Source organism: Sphaerodactylus townsendi, linkage group LG01 (genome assembly GCF_021028975.2).
Source record: "Sphaerodactylus townsendi isolate TG3544 linkage group LG01, MPM_Stown_v2.3, whole genome shotgun sequence".
Classification (NCBI taxonomy): Eukaryota; Metazoa; Chordata; class Lepidosauria; order Squamata; family Sphaerodactylidae; genus Sphaerodactylus; species Sphaerodactylus townsendi.
In genome coordinates, this window is record NC_059425.1 from 1,121,091 (window position 1) to 1,142,420 (window position 21,330).

General features: G+C 51.1%; 3 protein-coding genes across 3 annotated transcripts in view; all 3 read left to right on the forward strand.

The window, feature by feature from the left end:
* LOC125439651 (zinc finger protein 883-like) overlaps nt 1-5,026 on the forward strand; it is a 5,615-nt gene extending 589 nt beyond the window's left edge. Inside the window, exons 2-4 of the mRNA XM_048508770.1 lie at nt 533-603; nt 803-929; nt 3,066-5,026. Of these exons, the coding sequence (XP_048364727.1) occupies nt 533-603; nt 803-929; nt 3,066-4,747 (1,880 nt within the window). The 3' untranslated portion in view covers nt 4,748-5,026. The remainder of the gene's footprint in view (nt 1-532; nt 604-802; nt 930-3,065) is intronic.
* LOC125445120 (zinc finger and SCAN domain-containing protein 23-like) overlaps nt 1-21,009 on the forward strand; it is a 24,233-nt gene extending 3,224 nt beyond the window's left edge. The window contains exons 3-4 of the mRNA XM_048517983.1: nt 19,973-20,418; nt 20,848-21,009. Coding sequence (XP_048373940.1) covers nt 19,996-20,418; nt 20,848-21,009 — 585 coding nt within the window. The 5' untranslated portion in view covers nt 19,973-19,995. The remainder of the gene's footprint in view (nt 1-19,972; nt 20,419-20,847) is intronic.
* The window catches only part of LOC125439661 (keratin-associated protein 5-5-like), a 266,942-nt gene that overhangs the window by 174,909 nt on the left and 70,703 nt on the right, over nt 1-21,330 (forward strand). The gene's annotated exons all lie outside the window — the stretch shown is intronic.

A 21,330-nucleotide genomic window follows, 5' to 3' on the forward strand; every position in this document is an offset into this window, starting at 1 on the left:
GTGGGCAAATGCTCATGCTTTTTGGGCCATTTGACTAGGCACTGTAGGAAATAGAGCCCTGGAGGATGGAGGCTAGACTGGGGGCGAGCAGGACTTAAGGTGGGTGTGATGTCATGTTGATGTTGCCTGTAGCAGAACCCCAGATATGACATCAGTGGATCAGCAGATGCTATGGGCACTCAATTGAGATTTCCCTCCATTTCTGCATGTACTTAATTGAACTCTGGGTTTTTTTACCTGGTGTGATAGTGACGTGCCAGATTATTTCGTTTCTGCCTCCCTGTTTTTCTTCCACCAGCCTGGATTCAAGGGCCCAGCCCGTGTCAGTGGCATCTATAGTCCCTGAAGGCTCATGGGTACCTTGTGTTTCTCTTCCGCCTCTCCCACCACTCACTAGAAAGGCTGAGTCTCCTTGCTGAGTGTATATGGGGCTGGTTTTCACAGCCCTGGGAACCAATGAGCAGGAAGCATGATTCATACAAGAAAATACAATAGGAAGTACAGGCTGACATTCTTCTCTTTTCCCTCTCAGGCAGTGAAGAAGCAGTGTTGATCTGTTCTGTTCGTACAGGTGTGAAAACAGCTGCTGCACCTCCAGGCCAGGTATGGGAGATGAGCAAAGGACAGCCGGGGTCCCAGCTCCTTCCTCAAGGGGACTATCTCCTGCAGTTGGTGCTGAGGGGGCCAGGCGAGAGACTCTGAATGCCACTCCTTTTACATCCTTAACCCTCCCAAAATGTCCCCTTCCAACACACCCTCTCTGCCTGGCATGACCTCTGAATGTATCTGCCTTTTCTTTCAGTCTCCGGTTTCTTTTGAGGAGGTGGCCATGTGTTTCACAGAGGTAGAGTGGGCACTGCTAGATCCAGACCAAAGAGCTCTTTATGAAGATGTCATGCTGGAGAATTATGGGAGCGTGGCTTCTCTGGGTAAGGAACTTTCACAGATGCCAGAATCACACATTTCTGCCTTTGGGATTATGCATGAATTGGAATCTTGAACAGTAATACTGAGCTCCGTTGCAGTATTTGCTTCCTTGTGGAAATCTCAACTTGGCAGGATGGCAGCATAAACGAGATGCCACATGTGTAGGTAGAGCAACTCAAGCTATCTTGTTTGTCCATGTCAGCTTAGTCCAGTGTTATGGCCATCACCCAAACCATAGGTGGGTGTTCTGGGCTGAGGTCAATGCAGAACTGACAGGCCTCAGGAAAGCTCTGGAAGGGGCCAAATCCTAATTTCTCAGTTGCCACAGAACACACTTGCCCTCCAGATGGGATTACAGTGATCCCCTCTGAATGTGATCTGAAGAGCCACCATGATGTGATATGTGAGAGCGATGGACACTGATCTGGAGGAAAGGGTTTGATTTCCCCGTCTACCTCATGAGCAATGGACTCTTATCAGGTGAACTGGATTTGTTTCCCCCTCCTACACATGGCGTTTGCTGGGGGACCTTGAACCAGTCACAATTGGGTCAGAACTTGCTCAGCCACACTTTCCTCAGAAAATATCTGCTGTGGAGAAGGGAAAGTGACCGCAACCTGTTTTGATACTCCTCAACGGTAGAGAAAAAGGGGGATATACAAACCAACTCTTCTTACACTGGTTAGGATTCTGACCAGTTTCTCAAGAGCCTTCCAAGAAAGTGTTTCCTTCCCATATGAGTGAGGATCCTTCATGGTTCTGTAAAGAAAATGATCTCGGAATAGCCCTGGAGGATTTCTGCTTCACTTTTTCACAAGTCTTTATTTGGCGGAATCAGGAAGCCGTCTGGAAAAGGAGGGAGGATGTCCTTCCATGGCCTGAAATCTGGGATGATCTGAAGCTCCTTCTGGCTCTGAGCTTAGCTTTGGCTCTGCAGGGGCTGCTGTATCCTTCAATATGGGATACTCCAGGAAAGGTGGGAGCTTTCTTAACAAAAGCCAAGCTGTTGGGTTTACTCAGGCCCTTTCCGCACGGGCGTTTTATAGCGCCCTGGGGACGGCAAAAACGCCGTCCCCAGGGAGCCATTCGCACAGGGGGCGCAGCTGCCGCGCAGCCGCGCCGCCCTCGCGTTGCCCGCCTGGCGCGAATCCGGCATTTCCCAACCTCGCTCGGGGAGCGAGGTTGTTGGGAAATGCCTCCTTGGAGCCGCTGCCGTGCGAATGGCAGCAGCTCCAAGGTGCCCTCCCCCTCCCACTCCCAACCCTCTCTTACCTGGTCCCCGGCCCTCCGGCGCGTCGCCAAGGCCTGGGGACACACACCCCTGCCCTGCGACGCTCAAGCAGGCGCGCAGGGCCGGGGGGACATGTCTCCAGGCCTCGGCGACGTGCCGGAGGGCCAGGGACAAGCCGGGTTGGCCGGGCGACAGTGCTCCGCGGTGCCGTCGTCCCAGCCGGTTCTGGGACCGTCCATGCGGTCGGTCCCAGCGTTGTGGGGTCAGCGTGGTTTACGACCCAACCCCTTCCGCCTCCGTGCAGAGGGGGCCTCAGTGAAATACTGGCTCCTCCATCCCACGAGCAAATGCTAGAAACCAGCTCTTCATGGTTATCTTCACAACTGTAATGAACCTCCCTGTATAGTTGCAGGATTGGAGATCATGGTAACTTCTTATGGCGAGCCAGTGTGGTATAGTGGTTAAGAGCAGTGGAGTCTAATCTGTAGAGCACGGTACAAGTACCTGCTCCTCCACATGAAGCCTGCTGGGTGACCTTGGACTAGTCACAGTTGTCTCAGAACTCTCTCAGTTCCACCTCCCTCACTATGTTCCTATTGTGGGGAAGGAAAGAAATGTGATTTATAATCCACTTTCGGGCTCTTTAGGGTAGAGAAAAGTGGAATATAAAAGCTTTCTCTTCTTCTCTTTAATCATAAATAGCGGAGACTCAAAAGAGCTGCATTACAAGTCAAATGATGGTTTGCCATTTCCTCTTAAAGTAAAAGGCATAGACCGAATATAAAACCTACTGACCAGCAGGGCCTGACTGGGGATAAGGTGGGACAGGAGCTCATGAATGAGCAGTGCCTGATGGGTAACTTGGCTCCTTGCTCATGTGCTAACTGGACCTCTTTCTTTCTTCCAGCAGCACATATAGAGAAGATAGTTGGGGGAAACCAGGCGTTCTCTGTGGAAAAAGACAAGGATGATGTTTATGAAGGGAAAGTTGAGGACAGAGACCAGTTACCGATACAGGAGGGAAGCCATGCAGACAAGACAGCAGATAAGCCCGTTCAGTCCCAAGGAGGATGCTTCTGTGAAAGTCCAGTCCATGAAGTAAGGGCGCCCAAAACAAGAAGGAACGTATGTCGTTGTGCTAAACAAAGAATCTTCTCCAGGGAAAACACGAATGAAAATCTGGCCTTTGGAAATCAAAGCCAATATGAAATCCATCTGCAAATGCACAGTGGAAAGAAGACCAAGCAAAGCTTGGAGTTTGGAAAGAATTGTGTTCGTAGAGCAGAGCTACTAAGCTATCAAAGAACAGATGAAGGAGAGAAGCCTTATAGCTCCACAGACTGTGGCCACAGCTTCTCACGAAAATCAGATCTTTCTCAAAACCACTGTGGGACTCATAAAGGAGACAATACATTAGTCCACATAGAGACGTTAAAGGCCTATAGTATAAGAAAGGGTAATGTACATCTTGCAAAGCATAGTATAATAAGGGCACATAAATGTTTTTGGTGTGTAAAAATCTTCAGCTGCAGATCAAAGCTCCTGAGGCACCAAAGAAGTCACACAAAGGAGAGGCCTTTTGAATGCTCAGAGTGTGGAAAGAGATTCAGTCACAGTTGCAATCTTCAAGAGCATCAGAGAACTCACACAGGAGAGAGACCTTTTGAATGCTCAGAGTGTGGAAAGAGATTCAGTTGGAGTGGCAGTCTTCAACAGCATCACAAAACTCACACAGGGGAGAGACCTTTTGAATGCTCAGAGTGTGGAAAGAGATTCAGTCAGAGTGGCAATCTTCAACAGCATCAAAAAACTCACACAGGGGAGAGACCTTTTGAATGCTCCAAGTGTGGGAAGAGATTCAGTCAGAGTAGCAATCTTCAGCAGCATCAGAGAACTCACACAGGAGAGAGACCTTTTGCATGCTCAGAGTGTGGAAAGAGATTCAGTTGGAGTGGCAGTCTTCAACAGCATCAAAAAACTCACACCCAGGAGAGACCTTTTGAATGCTCCGAGTGTGGAAAGAGATTCAGTCAGAGTGGCAGTCTTCAACAGCATCAAAAAACTCACACAGGGGAGAGACCTTTTGAATGCTCAGAGTGTGGAAAGAGATTCAGTCAGAGTAGCAATCTTCAACAGCATCAGAGAACTCACAGAAAGAAGAGACCTTTTGAATGTTCAGATTGTGGAAAGAGATTAAGTCATAGTAACGCTCTTCAAGAGCATCAAAAAACTCACACAAAGGAGAGACCTTTTGAATGCTCCGAGTGTGGAAAGAGATTCAGTCAGCATGGCCATCTTCAAGAGCATCAAAGAACTCACACGAAGGAAAGACCTTTTGAATGCTCAGAGTGTGGAAAGAGATTTAGTCGGAGTGACACTCTTCAGAAGCATCAAAGAACGCACACAAAGGAGAAACCTTTTGAATGCTTAGAGTGTGGAAAGAGATTTAGTCGGAGTGACACTCTTCAGAATCATCAAAGAACACACACAAAAGAGAGACCCTTTGAATGCTCAGAGTGTGGGGAAAGATTCAGTCAGAATAACAGTCCTCAACTCCATCAAAGAACTCATACAAAGGAGACCTTTTGAATGCTCAGTGTGTAGTAAGAGATTTATTTATTTATTTATTTATTGTTTCGATTTATAAACCGCCCCATCCCCTGGGGGCTCACAGTAGCCATCTTAAAAGGCATCGAAGAACTCACACAGGGGAGAGACTTTTTGAAAGCTCAGAGTGGAAAGAGATTCATCAGGCGAGGCCATCTTCAAGAACATCAGAGAACTCACACAAAGGAGACACTTTTTGAATGCTCAGAGTGTGAAAAGAGATTCAGTCAGTGTGGCCATCTTCAAGAGCATCAAAGAACTCACAATGGGGAGAGATTTTTTAAAAGCTGATTGTAAGGCCACTGTCCTCTCTCACATAAGGCATCCCAGTTTGATCCCTTTCTTCTCGTAATATTTTGGAGAGCACCCCTGGATAGCAGAATGTGATTTTTCATGCTCTGTTTGTGGAAAGAAATTCACTCTGCTTGGCTAGTTGTCTTGTTCTTTTTGTGTTCTTTTCTTCTTCAAGATTCTTGATTCTTAAATGGGTTCTTCTTATTCCTATGATCACATCGTTGGATTATTGCATTGGAGCTGTTTGTTCTTTTTCTGTAAAGTTTTGCTTCATTTTTTATCTGTAGCAATTAGTTTTCTCACTCATTCATCTTGGTTTTTAATTTCATTTGGCTACAAAAATAGCCTTTTTGCAGTTCAAGAGCTTAGTTGGTAACCACCTGCTTCTTTTCTTCTTTCTACCTTTTCCCAGCCATTCTGGGGATTATCAGTTATTTAATCTTCTTTCAAGAATTGTGTCACAGCCCCAACCTTGCTCAAAGACAGGAATGAGTACTTTAAGAGTAGAATTCTAGTTTTATGAATGGCCAGCATAGGAAAGCTAGTACATTTTTTGTCTGAATGGTCGGATTGTTATGAGCAACAGATTATACGTTCCCAGCAGAAATATGCAAGGCCCCTCTACCCTCCTACTCAGGCAAGACGTAGAATTCTCAGAGAAGCAGCAGGAAGGAGAGGGGAGAGAAGCAGGAGGAAAACAAACGCTGTTTTACCCAGACATACACATTTGGAAAGGGAGATAACATTCTCGACTTGATAGCTCTCTTTCTAAGCCCGAAAGCTTTAGAAGGGTGCCATAAAAAACAATATGGCTGGATCTGAGCTAAACTAGCAAGAGCTATGATAAAATGCAAGTTATATCTCTGAGGCTGTGCAAAATCTATCTTGGCTGCAGTAAAAATTCAATCATTAAAAGGAGAGGTAAGTGGTAGAAGGACTGGGGGTGATAGAGAAAGATGATAGTTGACACTGGAGAGTAACTGTGGAGTCTGTGATGAGGGAAAGGCAGGGCCAGGAGCGGACCTAGGGGAACCTGCCCGGGGGGCGCACACACTGTATGCCCCTGCTGCAGTTCCCCACGCACTGGAACAGCCATGCCCCACCTCCTCCATGACCAGGCCACGCCTCTGCTGCTGCTTCGCCCAGGCGTCATGTCCCCCTCAGTCCCGTTGTCGCTATGCCACTGGCTAGGGCAGGGGTCGGGAACCTTTTCCCCTCAAAGAGCCATTTGGCTCACCCTCCCCCGCTCACCCCCCACTCGTTCGTATGCCCCCCCCCGCTCACTTGCTCGCTCGCGCCCCCCGCCCGCTCACCACCACCACCACCGCCCGCGCCTGCAGGGCAGGCGAAGATGGGTCCGGCAGCTCTGCCTGGCCGGCCGCCAGAAGAGCGCCCGCCTCGCAATCAGCGGGGCAGGCAGGAGGCAAAGCCCGCGGCCTGGCCGGCCATGGGCGAGGTATGCGCCCGCCCTGCTGCTTGCAGAGCGGGTAAAGATGGATACAGCGGCTCGGCCTGGCCCGCCGGCGGGAAAGCGCCCGCCTCGCAATGAGCGAGGCGGGCAGCAGGCAAAGCCCGCAGCGCAACCTAACCGGCCGCGGGCGAGGGATGCGGCAGCCCTGCTGCTTGCAGGGCGGGTGAAGATGGGCCCGGTGGCTCGGCTCATGGAGCCACAGAACAGCGGCCGAAGAGCCGCATGCGGCTCGCGAGCCGCGGGTTCCCGACCCCTCGGCTAGGGCATGTTTGAATTGCTGGGGGGAGAGACAGTCAGTCAGCTAAACTGAGTCAGAGTGTACAAAACTTGAGTGAGATAAAATATTATGCACTGAACTGAGAGACAGTATTGTGTACTGAAGACTGAGAGGGAGACAGAGTCAGACAGCTATGCTGAGATAGACTGGAAAAGTAGTCAAATCCTAATATGATCTCATATATGTAAAGGATGAGAAAGGGAACTGATGTAAAATGAATGTCAGGTCAGCAAAGGTTGCTGCCTCAGTTTGTTTCACTTCGTGTAAATTATTTATGGAAACATTGAAGCTAAGGGGCATGCACAAATAACATTTTATTTTCTTAAATGTGACCCAGAATACCACACTAGTAATTTTTTCAGGACCACGTAGCCTTCCGAATGCTTTAAAGCTTGGACACATTATTTCGGTGGAAAATATCAAGGTTTGAAATTAAATTTTGATGGCTGCTGTGGAGAAATGGCTCCTTCACCCCCCCTCCCTTTCGTTTTTCTTTCATCCCCCCCTTCTCCAACCAGGTACCAGAGATTTGGAGGCAGAGGTGGGATCCAGCAGGTTCTCACAGGTTCCCGAGAGTAGGTTACTTATTATTTGTGTGTGCCGAGAGGGGGTTACTAATTTGTGATTTTGCCACGTGATTGTTGCCTTAGTTACACCCCTCCTCTCAGCAGTAGCACGCAGAACTTGAAGCAGTCTAGCAGGAGGTGCACTGGCCACAGCCCCACCCAGGAATGCCCCGCCCCAGGAATGCCTGGCCACGCCCCATTGGCGCTACGCCACAGTTTGAATCCCACCACCATGAGAACCTGTTACTAAAATTTTTGGATCCCACCACTGTTTGGAGGACTTAGAAATCCCAGAGAAACATCAGGAAATGCTACCTGACCTAGGGGCAAATGATATCTTGACCCAGCCTGACCTGGTCAACAGAGGGTGGGGTCTGGAATCTGATAAATTGAGGGGAAGAGAGTGGTGAGGCCCCTTTTGCTCAGTCTCTCTGGAGGAGAGCAGAGCTCTTGCCTGAACTGGGAAGCGGCAGCCATTTTCTGGGCCATGTGTTCAGCCAGGTAATGTGAGATCCTTGCAAATTGCAACTTTTTAAGCTTTAAGGACCTACCCGGCTTTCTACCATCTTTTAGCCAGGGTATGTATTAGTGACAGGGGAAGAGGATTTGCGTTTTATCTCCTTTTAAATCCTTTTATTTTGTAAACCCTTGCTAAATCTGGTGTGTGCTAAAACATATGGTAATCATTTTATTTTTAATAAATACTTTTTAAAACCTTAGCTGTGGAGGAAAGTTCTCTGTACCACGTTTGCCCCACTGTCTTGGACACGCTATTTAAACCAGAGGTAGAGGAAGGCTGAGCAGCTTTTCTTCCAGGATCTCCAGTCTACCCCGTGGAACCCAGGAGAGGGGAACCAAGGGGAACCTGAGGCAGGGGCCTCATGCAGTTGGAAAGGAAGCTGGGAAATCCTGATCTTCCCCAGCGGGCAGTCCTCAAATGATCAGGTGGTGGCAGCATACCCAAAAAGTTCCGGATCATTTTCAAGGTGTTGGTGTTGACCTTTAGGGCCTTACGCGGCCTGGGACCATCGTATCTTCAAGACCGCATCACCCCATATGTCCCTACACGGCCTCTTCGCTCGGTTGAGGCCAATTTACTGGTGGTCCCTAGCCCCTCAATGATGCGGCTGGCCTCCACGCGGGCCAGGGCCTTTACGGCTCTGACTCCGGCCTGGTGGAACGCTCTTCCTCCAGCTATCCGGGCCCTGCGGGACCTTGGTGAGTTCCGCAGGGCCTGTAAGACGGAGCTGTTCCACCGGGCCTTTGGAGGTACCGGCCGCTGATGTGGTTTGGTCCTTGTCTGACCCCTGGTTTGGTCCTTGTCTGACCCCGACATCTGGGGCATCTGTCAGCTAACGAGGCCACCATGCCTCCCTCTGGGGGGGGGGAGGGGAGGGAATTTTAAAATTAGGATGCTGGACCCACTCATATCCTTATTTTTTTGATAATTATTATTTAACTGTTGCTGCTTTTAATGTTTTAATAACTCTGTATTGTTGTTTTTATCTGTTGTACACCGCCCAGAGCCCTCCGGGGATGGGGCGGTCTAAAAGCCTCAAAAATAAATAAATAAATAAAAAGAAAGTAACTCCTGGGGGTGTGCAGAGTGCAAAATAGGGCCTGCCAGCCAAAAGCAAGCCTGTTTTGCCACAGCTGCAAAATATACATAGAGAGAGAAAGGAATAAATAAAGAGAAGGAGTGGGGGGGGGCTCTCCCTGCCCCCAAATTTGCTCCCCAATCCTGACCAATGAACCACCTCCCCAATCCTGACCACTCCCCAATCCTGACCAATGAACCACCTTCCCCAAAGGAAAGCCCATTCCTAGCAGTGCCTTCTGTGGGTTGTGGGAGGGGGCAGTGAATTAGGGGAGGGTGGATTTCCCCCATTTTTGGGTCTGCACTGCAACCCCGCCTGCACTCCAATGTCTCTCTCACAGAAACCCCTCAGAACTGAATACATTGATGATTTCTGCAGACTCACCACATCGTTTCCAAAGGCATAGAATTCCAGATGGCCCAGTTCAGATCGCAGGAATGGGGGGGGGGGGGTCCCCCAACTGGCTTAGCCCCCAGGTATTGCGGTATTATATCTGCTCCCCATGTTGGCTCTTTTGCCAGCCACTGGCCCCTGAGAGACCCTGCTGTGTGTGTGTGTGTGGGCGGGAGGGCGTGGATCTTTCTCTAAAAATTCCCAGTCCTCCAGCCACCTTCCTCTTTCCCTCTCCTTGACCCACAAGTCCCCTTCCCCCTAGGGCGCATCCAGACTTTCCTTCAACCCCCCCCCCCCTGAGAAACTCTGAGAAATTCAGGGAAGGGCCTGGATCCTTGCCCCCCCCCCCCCATCCCGCACCAACATTTTCTGTGGGACGGCTGTTGCTCCCTGTCACAGTCTGGCCTCTGTGCGCCAATTCTTGACACATCACCAGGACTGGAGATGGCATCCATCCCCACCTCACTTGTCCTTTTGCTTTCTGCTTTCGGGCTGTTGTTCTTTGCAGGCCTGCTTTAGATGGAGTGGGGGCAGGTGCACAAATAGCTGGCATCAGTGGCGTAGGAGGTTAAGAGCTCATGTATCTAATCTGGAGGAACCGGGTTTGATTCCCAGCTCTGCCGCCTGAGCTGTGGAGGCTTATCTGGGGAATTCAGATTAGCCTGTACACTCCCACACACACTAGCCAAGTGACCTTGGGCTACACACAGCTTCCTCGGAGCTCTCTCAGCCCCACCCACCTCACAGGGTGTTTGTTGTGAGGGGGGAAGGGCAAGGAGATTGTAAGCCCCTTTGAGTCTCCCGCAGGAGATAAAGGGGGGATATAAATCCAAACTCTTCTTCTTCATCATCACTTTCAATGGGGCAGAGACAGGGGGGGGACCACCCCCACACTTTGATCCCACCCTTTCATTCCTTTGGGGAGGGAAAAAGGCAGCCCCCACCCCCCACCCCCCGCTGGGAAGAGTGGGGAGGAATGGCTGGTGGAGATCAACATCGTTATTCTTAGTATTAGAATTAGAAGGATCAGAGCAGATGACAAAACAGATAAAATACAATTTATGTAAAATCCAATCCTCATATGAGACAGCACTAAAACAGCCCCCCCCCCATTAAAAAAAATAAATAGGGGTAGCAGGCGACAAGAGGTAGGGGGCCAGTCAGCTTTTGGGGAGGGGGGAGATGCCCCCATTATCATAGCCCAGCCTCCCCCCCTACCAGGATGCAGCTCCATTGATCTCTGGTCCTGGAGAAAACCCCACCCCCCCCAGGGACGAGGGACTGGCAATGGAGACCCCCTTTCTGCCCATGGGGAGTCTGTTCTCCAAGGCTGGGGCTGGAGCTGATCTTCCCCCTCCCCAGATGCACGTGTCGTCCTCCAGCCCTATCTTCCCTTCCCCTCAGCTGCTCCTCCCCCTCCCCCAAGGCCCCTTTTGCAAAGGGAGGGGAGGGGGTGAGGGCCGCTTTACACCCACGATGCTTTGGGGGACCCCCACCAGCAGCCCCCCACACCACAGGCAGGGAAGCCATAGAGTCTGAAAACCCAGAGAGGCCGCCAGGGGAGGGAGCGGGGAAGCCATTTCCTTCCTCTTCCGCCTTTGTAGCTTCATCAGCAGCCTTCTTCCCCAGTGAGTGGGGGGTGAGGGTGGTTGGGGGTGAGGGTTCAGGGCTGGGAAATGGGGGTGGGGGGAAGGGGGAGTCAGAGGCCTGCTCCACTGCATAGCCTGGGGAGGGAGCTGCTCCCTCTGGCGCCCCTCTTTCCCCCCTCCTCTCTGCACAAGGCGGGGGGGGGGGGAGATGCAGCCCCCTCCTTGCATTGCGGAGGCCTGGCGAGTGATTGAGATTTGAGGGGGGGGGGCGGAGAAAGCAGCGGAGGGTCTGGACGAGTCCCCTTGTCGGGGAGGGGGTGGGGGAAGAGGGGTCTGGATTGGGAAGGCGGCTGCTTACGGACACACACACACACCCCAATGGCTGCTCTCAGGAGCGAGCGGCTGGCTGCAGAGGAAGCCACTGCTTCTTAACAGCCTAGTCGCACCTGACTCCTGCTTGCATCCACATCAGAACACAAAAACGCAGCTGTCTCTTCCGCTTTTGGAGAAATGGATGAGGGAAAATGGATTTATACAAGCAAAGACGGGAGCACTATAAAATTGTAGGCTTTTTTGCGTGTAGTTTTCTATTCTAAAAATCCTATGATTTCAGGAGGATTCATCTAAATTCATCTAGATCTCACTTTTACCCAGTCCCTTTTTGCACCCAACTCTTTTGCACCCAACTTTTGGTCTAATTCAGTGTTTCCCAACCATTCCGAGGTCAGGGTACCCTTGAGTTCACTCTTCATATCTCTTCATTTGGTACCCCTGCTGCCAATTCTCCACCTTCCCCTCCCAGACAGCCTGCTCAGCACACACTCTGCACCTTCCCCTCCCAGGGTGGAGGGAAGCACTGGGGGTGGTGGCAGCTGCTGAACTTGTGGCAGGCCCTGCCCCATGGGCCAGCTCCATGTCCTTGCCGGCGCCGGTGGGAGACACCACAAAAATGGGGGGGCGGGGCGGTAGTGTTGCCTCGGTACCCCTGGGACATGCTCATGGCACCCCAGGGTACCACGGAACCCTGGTTGAGAATGGCTGGTCTAATTCCTCTCTATGGGACTCCCAAACAGGGTGTGGGTTGGAGAGGGGCTTCCTAGGTATACAAAAGAGTTTAGGAATTGAAAGGAAAGGATTTCCCCCACCCTCCCCAAACCATCCCAGTGGTGGGGCCTGAGCAAGCTTGGTCTGCAAGGATCTTTTTCTAAAGACTCTGCACCCCACCCCCCAACACGCAACAAGTGTGCTTGGCAGCAGAGACCCTTGCTGCCCTTGTGTCACCCTGAGTCCAGTGGGGGTGGGCTTAAAATGTTGGGGTTCTCCCCAGAAGGAAAAAGTTGGAGCACCTGAACTGCTGGTTCCTTCCCCTCAGCAGATCTCTGGCCTTTTTATAAAGTTGAGCATTCAAGGAAACTCCTGGAAAGATAGAACAGACCACACACCAAGGCAGGGCAGAGCTGCAAGTCTGTTCATCTTAAAAGAACTGGCTTGACAGAAGTCAGAAGGCTGTCCGAAACTGTCATGTGTACTGGCACGATAATTGTCTCACACGCTTCATTGCTGTTCTATTTGTTTGATTTTATTTTACTCTATTTGAGTAATGCCCTTTGCTGAATAATGCCAGTCTCAGGGCCGCTCACACACATTAAAAGTAAACATCACATATACAGTGAGAATAATTTAGCTTCAAACATTAATTAGCTATTAATTATAATAAAACACAAGAAATTAAGATGGTGACTTGTCAAATATCATAGCCTGAGATCCCTCATGCCAGTGTTACATCAAACTCTTAATAATTAACTATTGGGATGGGGAAGAACGGCACTAAAATATATATCCTGTGTATTTTTTTAAAAAAGAATAAATTTGAACTTTGTTTACAAAACAGACAACACAACAAGGCAAAGAAGAGCTGCAAGTCCATTTGTCTTCATAAAACTGGATGGGCAGAATTCAGAGAGCAGGCCAGAACTGGTAGATATTCATCATTGTTTCACATACTTTTTTGCTTTGCTATATACTGTGTCTTATGAAAAAGAACAAATACATTTGAAATTTGTTTATTTTTGTTTCAATCAATGTGAGTGTCAAAAGGTGCAATCACACAGTTCTTTCCTTAGGCGAAAATATTTTTAATGCTGTTCATGAATTGCATTGTTTTCATCGTTGATATTTGAGTCATTTGATATAGTGGTTTTCCATCAGTTCTATTACATTTTATGGTTTTCTTGGTGTTCTTTTGAGCAAGACACAGTAATTATGCTTTACACGTGGCTTTACACCCCAAATCCCTTTCCTCCATTGATTGCCAAGGTCCAGTCAGTCTAGCCCTGCGACCAGTAGCCATGGAAATACCAGCAACACCCACCATTCATCACACAGGGTGACTGTCCTGTGACAGGCAGAGAGGAGCAGAGCATGCTGGTGAACCCACGCCCCCTGTGTTCAGGGATAAATGGCACATGGGCATGCATTAATGTGTGGGTCATACCACCCGTGTCTATCCCTCCCCATCTCAGTTGGCGGAGGCAGACATGGCAGAAGGTCAGATTGTCCTTCCTGCACTGAGTCTGAGTGGGAGGAGCAGTTGTTTTTGATAGGCAAGAGAGTTACAGACCTCCCAGGCCACACAACAGGAGAAATGCAAGCGCTCAGTTACAGGAGGCCTGTGTTCAGGTCCCACTAATGATTTTGTCTGATACTCCCCATCAGCTACCATTGTAGTCGAGCCACGTGGTCAGCGTAAGAACGAGACGAGACGCGGAGATAACATCTGGTGGAGATCGCCAGCAGCGGGAGCCCGGAGGTCCGTGTTCCTAGCGAATCTCCCGCGTGCTGGTTCCTGGCACCTTTTATTGTTATTCTATCGGGGGCGTGTAGGAGGGAGGACCGGGGGGAGTTCCGGGAGAGCGGGAGGCGGGAGGTCGGGAGATCATCATGTGATGCATGATCTCACCTGGCTACGTGCGGAGAGGAGCGTAAGCGTCTGAGCCTAATCCTCACCTGGGGGCAGGACCATTGTCCCTGTACCGTGACTGAGCCAGACAGTTCATGACCCGTGACTCATAGGGGATGAGGGGAGGGGGGTGCTGTGCGACCAGAAGTTAACCGTGAGGTCCGCTGGCATTCCTAACGCTTTCTACCACGGTGCTGCTGTTGGTCAGCAGTGCATTACTACATCTCCCTCCTTTTTTTAGCATTTTAGAAGGGGACCTAAAATGCTATAGGGTGATTCTAAAGGGACGCTTGTCTCCTCCGCTCGCCTGGTCGAAGTTGGACCGAGCTGCTTGTGCAACGCTAGAACTTTTGGTTTGCGTGGGCAGGGGAAAGTCGAGGGGCTTCTTACACATCGCTACAGGCACATATTAGATACACATTGAACAAAAAACAAGCACCCGGTTTCGTGATGGGGCATACAATCAAACCAATGCAGAGCTGCTAAATGATAGCACTCAACCATCCTTCCCCGCAGCCAGCTCCAGAGGGCTGACCACCAATGGGGCAATACATCGTATTTCAGATTGGATACAACTTCTTGCAACTCAATGCACTTTCATATGAATCAACTGGGAATTATCAGAGAGATTAAAGCAACACATATTATGTACATTCTCACAACCCTGGTGATGCAATAACAACAAATAATCAATGGCGGCACGACATCTAAAGTCGCTTGACTTGTTCCTGCTGCTCGGAGGCCAGAGCATCCAGAGCAATGGAGGTAGAGTTGATGGACTTCATGAGGGTAATAGGCCAGCCGGCCAACAGTCTTGGTGTGTTACAGGAAACAAGTCCGGGGACTCCCACAAGGGAAGCTGCGAGGGAAACACACTCCGCCTTGGCTAGAGCCGCCGCTACGCTCCGGCAAGGGGGGTCGAGGGGAAGGGCGGAGCGGGTGGCTGTGCTTGGGCTTCCGGGGTGAAGCCTGGGAGGCAGAACGATGGTGAGGCGGTAGCAGAGAGTTCCGGCAGACACCGGCGGAAATGCAGCAACAACAAATAAACATAACTTCTAAAATTAAGGCATGCAATAACTTCAGCACAGTTGGTTCACAGTAAGCAATAAAACATGGCTAAACGATACATAGGCTGGATGATGTGCGGAAGGAAGGCAACCCGTGGTTGCATAATTGTCCAATGGCTGGCTCTTGCTGTTTGACTACCAAAGCTACAGAGCCGAAGGACATGCTAGAGTCCATGGATTTCTCAAGAGCCGTAGGGAGAGCTACTGATAGTCTTTAGCATTGTAGGTTCAGTGATTCTCACGGAGCAAGGCTGTGAGAGAAGGCGTGTCTAAACACATTCAAAGCCGGGCTGAGAACAGCTGGAGAGTTCCAAGGGTTAATCTATCAGGAATGTCCCTGGCTGCAACTCCAAGCTTCAGCCAGGGGGCGTGCAGAGAGGGAGAGAGAATAGCCATTGTAGATGAGGAGCAGCAACACGCTGCATCAACCTCTGAGCCACAGCTGGCCCAGGGTTGCCGTTCCACTTAGGGGTGAACACGCAGCGGGGGCTGTGATCCTTGTGGGAAGAATGGGTGTGCTGCTGGCTCCAGAGAGATCCCTCCCATCTCGGCCCAGGCTGGGGGGCAATCGGCCTCTCTCGACAGGGCTAAGCCAATCCTCCAGGGAGGCCCGGCCCATTTCCGGGATGGGGCTGGCCTGGCATGGCGAGCTGGACTCCTGTATGGAAGAGAGAAACAAGCAACGCTTTTCCCCCAGGGGGTTTGCGCGCTGGCTGGGTTAATAGATGACAATAGAGGACCTGAGCCCTGAGTGGGGGGGGGGCGAGCAATTTTTTGGAATGACTGATAGAGAATCCATACTTTGGATATGGTCTGGTTGGATGAGAGACCTTGATTGGGTCGATAGGAGCAGGGACTACTCCCCTTTCTTTCTGGTTGTTTTGGCCAAGCTTTCATTAGGCTTAGTTGGCCCATTCGAATAACGCATCACTCTTTGGTATCATTCAAGGCGCTAAGAGATACAAGGTAGGGATTTGGGTTCGAAGGCTTAGGAGAAGGGAGACGGTCACAACCAGGTCGGCAACTTAAACAACAATTCACAATTATAGTCACATCGCAATATAGCATTCATAGGGAAAGATTTAGAGAAAGATGCAAAGAGAACAGTTCCTAACTTGAGGTTTGATCACACGAGCAAATTGAGAGGGGTTTGCAAGAAAAACCTTTTGTCAGATCCTGAGATCTAGAGGTAAGGTGCGCCAGCCCATGAGAGAGAAGGAGGGTGTGCAGAAAAGAAGAAGGGGGGGGGGAAGTTATTTGAAGTCAGCTCTCTCTACCTTCCCCTCCTGTAAGGAGACTTTGGGCCTGTTTGAGCTCAAGCTTCCTACCTTCACAGCGGAGGCTGTGTAAGATAGGTGTGGCTGAGAGACCCCCCTTGGCACTGTGGGACTAGCCAGGGAGCGCTAAGCAGAGAATGTGGGATACGAAAGTGATTTTGGCTTCATATGTAACAATCGCCACGCCAATGTATAAGGGGTAGGCTCAGATGGACGGAAGGAAAAGGTTCTCAAGGAAAGGTTTGTTAAAGAGTTTCGAGGGTTTAGACTAAGATGGAGGGCGGCCCGAAGCAGGTCCCATCGGGCCTCCTAGGGAGCATGCAATTTAGCCAAGGGCCCTGTTTACAAGGTTGATGCTGTAATTAGCTGCCTTTCAAGGCATTGGGTAACACATAATCAGAAGGAGAGAAAACTTTAATTGAAGCACAAGAGCATAGCTTAGAAGCTAATGGAAAAATCCCTCTTATGAGGGGAGAACTTCTTTAGGGGTCTCTTTGAAAGGGGCCGAGACATACAGGACATACATAGGCATACAGAGCACATATAAAGTAACGAGGGGGATTGCAACTCTGATTTGAGATCTTGCTCTCTCTGAGGTAATTGACGCATTTTGCTGTCAGCTGGGAGCTTTGAGCTTAGGGCTTTGCAATAGCTCAGAGGCTATGAGATCTGGTTTGAACCTTACAGCTGGAGAGGGCCAGGGGGGCTTCTTCTTCACGAAGGACCTTTGGCTTAAGGCCATTGTGCGAGCATCTTCCCCTTTCCATGCCTCATTGTCCTGTAGATTGGCTATGGGGCATCTCTGAGGAGGGTTCAAAACGGTAGTCCTCTCTCCGTCACAAAGCATTTCTTTCTGTTGCAATTCAGTGGACTGTGGACTCTGCAGAGATTTTGAAACGCGTGCCATTCTGGGGCACTGGCGGAGGCATGGTGACTTTGAAGTAGAAGGGGCTAGCAGAGCAGGAAGTATAGACGTAGGGGGGGAGCAAGCTGGCAAGACCTGAAGCCCAATGGTCTCCGTGGGGATGGGATCACCATACTGACCTGGGGCAGCCAAGATCTCATGGGGGAGCTCTGGGGGAAGGGCTTGAGGTGCTGGATCTTGGTTCCGGGCTGGGGAGATGCCCGGGCGCTGGCCTCCCCAGCGGGCATTGGGAGCGCTGGGTCTTAGACTTTCCTGGGGGTCTTCAGCTTCTGGGGAGAGACCCTCCTCCGGGCTAGGGCTGTAGGCTCCTCACTGGCAGCCTACAATTCCTCCGGAAATGTCCTGGCTTGCCGCAATTGAGACACTCGCCTCGGGGCTGTCTCCATGGCAGCGGAGAGGGCGGTGGCTGGGGAAGGCTGGCTTGATGGGCTAAAGACCCGATATCCCGGCAAGCTTTGAGCATGTCGGCCAGCTCTCGGGTTCCTTCCTAGGCCTGTGATCGCTTTGGCGGCACTCAGCGGGAGGCGTGCTCCTTGGTAAGGCGCTTTGGCGAGTTCAAATGGGCCTCCCTCGCTGTCAACCTGCCTCTTGAGGGCCTCCTGGAGCCTGTTCACAAAACTCCAGCATAGGGCTCTTGAGGCTTCTGCCGGGTGCTAGAAAAAACTTTGGGTTGGCTGTCCGGTATTGGGGACTTTCAAAAACGCCTTGTAGGCGCATTCAGAGGCGACCGTAAGGGTGGCCACCGGCAGGACAATCTGATTGTTGGGGTTACTGAAGGCATCGAAGCCGTAAAGCTGTGCGGCGGTGTAGGCGCCGCCGGAGGCGGCTGCCCTGCTAAAGCATTGCTGGCGGAACTCGCTCTCCCAGATCACAAATTGTGCAGGGCTCAGGAGCATGCGGAAGGTGGTTTTCCAGTCGTCCGGAACCATTAAGTGATTCCTCGCGATTGCCTGTAGCATGCCTCTCACGTAGGGGCTAGTGATTCCTACGTCCCGCATGGCTTTGCGGAGCTCAGTGAGGATATTATAGCTCAAGGGGCGGTACTCGACAACCCGCCGAACTATGCCATCCTCCCCCTCGGTATCCGTGAAATGGACGGGGCACAATGCGAGGATATCGGCATCGTCTTCCGTCAGGGTTTCTTTCCTTTGCAGATCATGGCTAATACGCTCTGCGAGAGTTTTGAAACCCGCGCCATTACGTGGCGCTGACGGAGGTGCGGTGGCTTCGGAAAATGAAGGCGGAGCAAGGGGAGGGGGCGGCTGAGCCGCGGGAGAGTTTGAAATGGGCGAAGGAGCGAGGGGGGCAGAAGGAGGACAGGCGTCCAATTTAGCGGATAGAGAAAATTCCGGGGTTGAAATTGAAGGTGAAAGATCGAAAGGAGGGCGGCCTACAGCAAGGGAGCCATAGGTCTGCAGGCTGATGGCGACATAACATTGTCTCCACGTCAGTAGCAGTGACATCGGCGTGCGAGGCTCTGTGCGAAGAGTGCGCCCGATGTTTTCCCAGTCCTTAAGATTCAATGTCCCCCCCTCTGGGTACCATGGACACTGAGCTTCAATCTCCTCAACCAATTTGCGCAGCTCCCTTCTCTTTACGGGGACCCTGCCGCATTTCGCTAACGCTTTCAGTTCGTCAACGTGCAAGCTCCCATACTCACCGGTGTTCCGTCGGACGAGAGAGTGTCCTAGGACGCGTGTCTCTGGATGCGCCGATCCAGAGGACAGGCGATACCGAAACGGTGGTCCCCGGATGCGCCGATCCAGCGGACTTCAGTATCGCGGCCCTTTCCCAGGCGACGGTGAGCAGGGTGGAGGTTCGAGGATTCCCGGGTTTCGGCACCAGCTTGTAGTCGAGCCACGTGGTCAGCGTAAGAACGAGACGAGACGCGGAGATAACATCTGGTGGAGATCGCCAGCAGCGGGAGCCCGGAGGTCCGTGTTCCTAGCGAATCTCCCGCGTGCTGGTTCCTGGCACCTTTTATTGTTATTCTATCGGGGGCGTGTAGGAGGGAGGACCGGGGGGAGTTCCGGGAGAGCGGGAGGCGGGAGGTCGGGAGATCATCATGTGATGCATGATCTCACCTGGCTACGTGCGGAGAGGAGCGTAAGCGTCTGAGCCTAATCCTCACCTGGGGGCAGGACCATTGTCCCTGCGCCCGGTGACTGAGCCAGACAGTTCATGACCCGTGACTCATAGGGGGATGAGGAGTGGGGGTGCGGTGCGACCAGAAGGCCGTAGGTCCGTTGGCGTTCCAACGTTCTACCACGGTGCTGCTGGGTCAGCAGTGCATTACTACAACCATCTCCCAGATGCAGGGTTGCCAATATCCAGGTAAGGCCTGGAAATCCCCTGGGTTTGTTGCCCCCTTCCCAACTTCCATTCATCCCAGCAATCCTTGTGCCTCGATCCAACCACAAACCACACCCCTGATGCAATCCCACTCTGACCTACACTAACAGGAGACCCCTATGCCTGTGGGTGGACATATCTCCTGACCCACTTGGTAGCCCTTTGAAGTCCCTGGAACAGCCTGACCCAAAGTAACATCTTTACAGAGCCAAAGACAGTTAAATATCACAAAGAACCAAACAGGCATATTTCAAAACGCTTTGTATGTAGTACCGTGAAATATTACAATCCACACTTCTGTTCTGATCAACTGTGTCATCATTCTCTCTTGTTTTTCTTCTGACCCGTTGATATCTGCTTCCTACCCACCCACTCCCACACTCCCAGAAAGAAGCCTGTCTTCATACCCACGTAAGGAAAGGAATCTTTTCTCAGTCAGAGGTGACCCAATAGAAGAAGAAGATGGAAGAACAGGACCCAGAAGGACCTGGACTTGGAAAGAGAGCAAGGAAAGAGCGCAATCCCATCCAAGCTGGGAGTGTTGTTGCATTCTGGGAGAGAATTGTGCCAGAGGTCTGGGATCGAGAGACCCTGAACTCAGAAGTATTTTGCCGACGCTTCCGGCAGTTCCACTACCGTGATGCCGGGGCCCCCCGAGAGGTTTGCAGCCAGCTCCATGGACTTTGCAGTCACTGGCTGAAGCCAGAGAGGCACTCCAAGAAGCAGATCCTGGACCTGGTGATCCTGGAGCAGTTCCTGACCGTCCTGCCCCACGAAATGCAGTGCTGGGTCAGAGGATGTGGGCCGGAGACCAGTTCCCAAGCGGTGGCCCTGGCCGAGGGTTTCCTCCTGAGTCAGGCAGAGGAGAGGAGGCAGGCAGAACAGGTGAGGGCTTGTCTTTCCAGGTGTGTCCAATTCAAGCAACCTTCTCCTAAGGCTTCTCTGCCTGATATTTGTCCAAGTTTTAATCATCTGGAGATTAGAGAAGGGGCCTCAGCAGCCTCTTCTTCCGGGGAATTTCTTATTCCTCCAGATAGTACACCCGTGTTGAAAGAAAGCCCTACCAGGTCTACTTAAAGAAAGATGCGGTATCTGGGAGTGGGGCAGGATCCATTCCTTGGTGTCTTTTGGTTAATCACAGTTCTGTCCAAATTCTCTGAGCCCCACCTACCTCACAAAGTGTCTGTTATGGGGAGAAGAAAGGGAGGAGTTTGTAAGCCGCTTCGATACTCTTTAAGGTCAAGAAAAGCGTGGTATAAATCAAAACGCTTCTTCTACTCCTTCTCTTACTTGTTGCTGTTGCTGCTGTTTCAGAGGTTGGGTCTTTCCATGAAGATGGAAACTACGTTGGAAAAAGCTCCGTTGGAGGAAGAGCAGCTGGGTCAGGCCCAGGAATGTCCCCAAGATGCTCTCTCACATGGTAAGGGCTCATACGAACACGATGGGATTTGGACACCCAGTAAATATGATGGGTAGAGAATTCCGGTCAGGAAGAAAATGAAACACTTCCTCATCCAAATTATGGTGTTTAATAGTTGGGATGCCCATAAAAGTGGATTAGAGAATTCATGGAGGGAGCTCCTCTCATTAATTACAACATTCACATCCCTCCTTTCTCCATTAGAGAGACCAAAGGTAGCTCAAAACAAAAGGCAGACACATCTCAGTCGAGTTCTTCATTCTTGTGAATAAACAAAGTCTGCATGTTCTGGTCAGCACAGCTCTGAGAACAGTGGGCAAATGCTCATGCTTTTTGGGCCATTTGACTAGGCACTGTAGGAAATAGAGCCCTGGAGG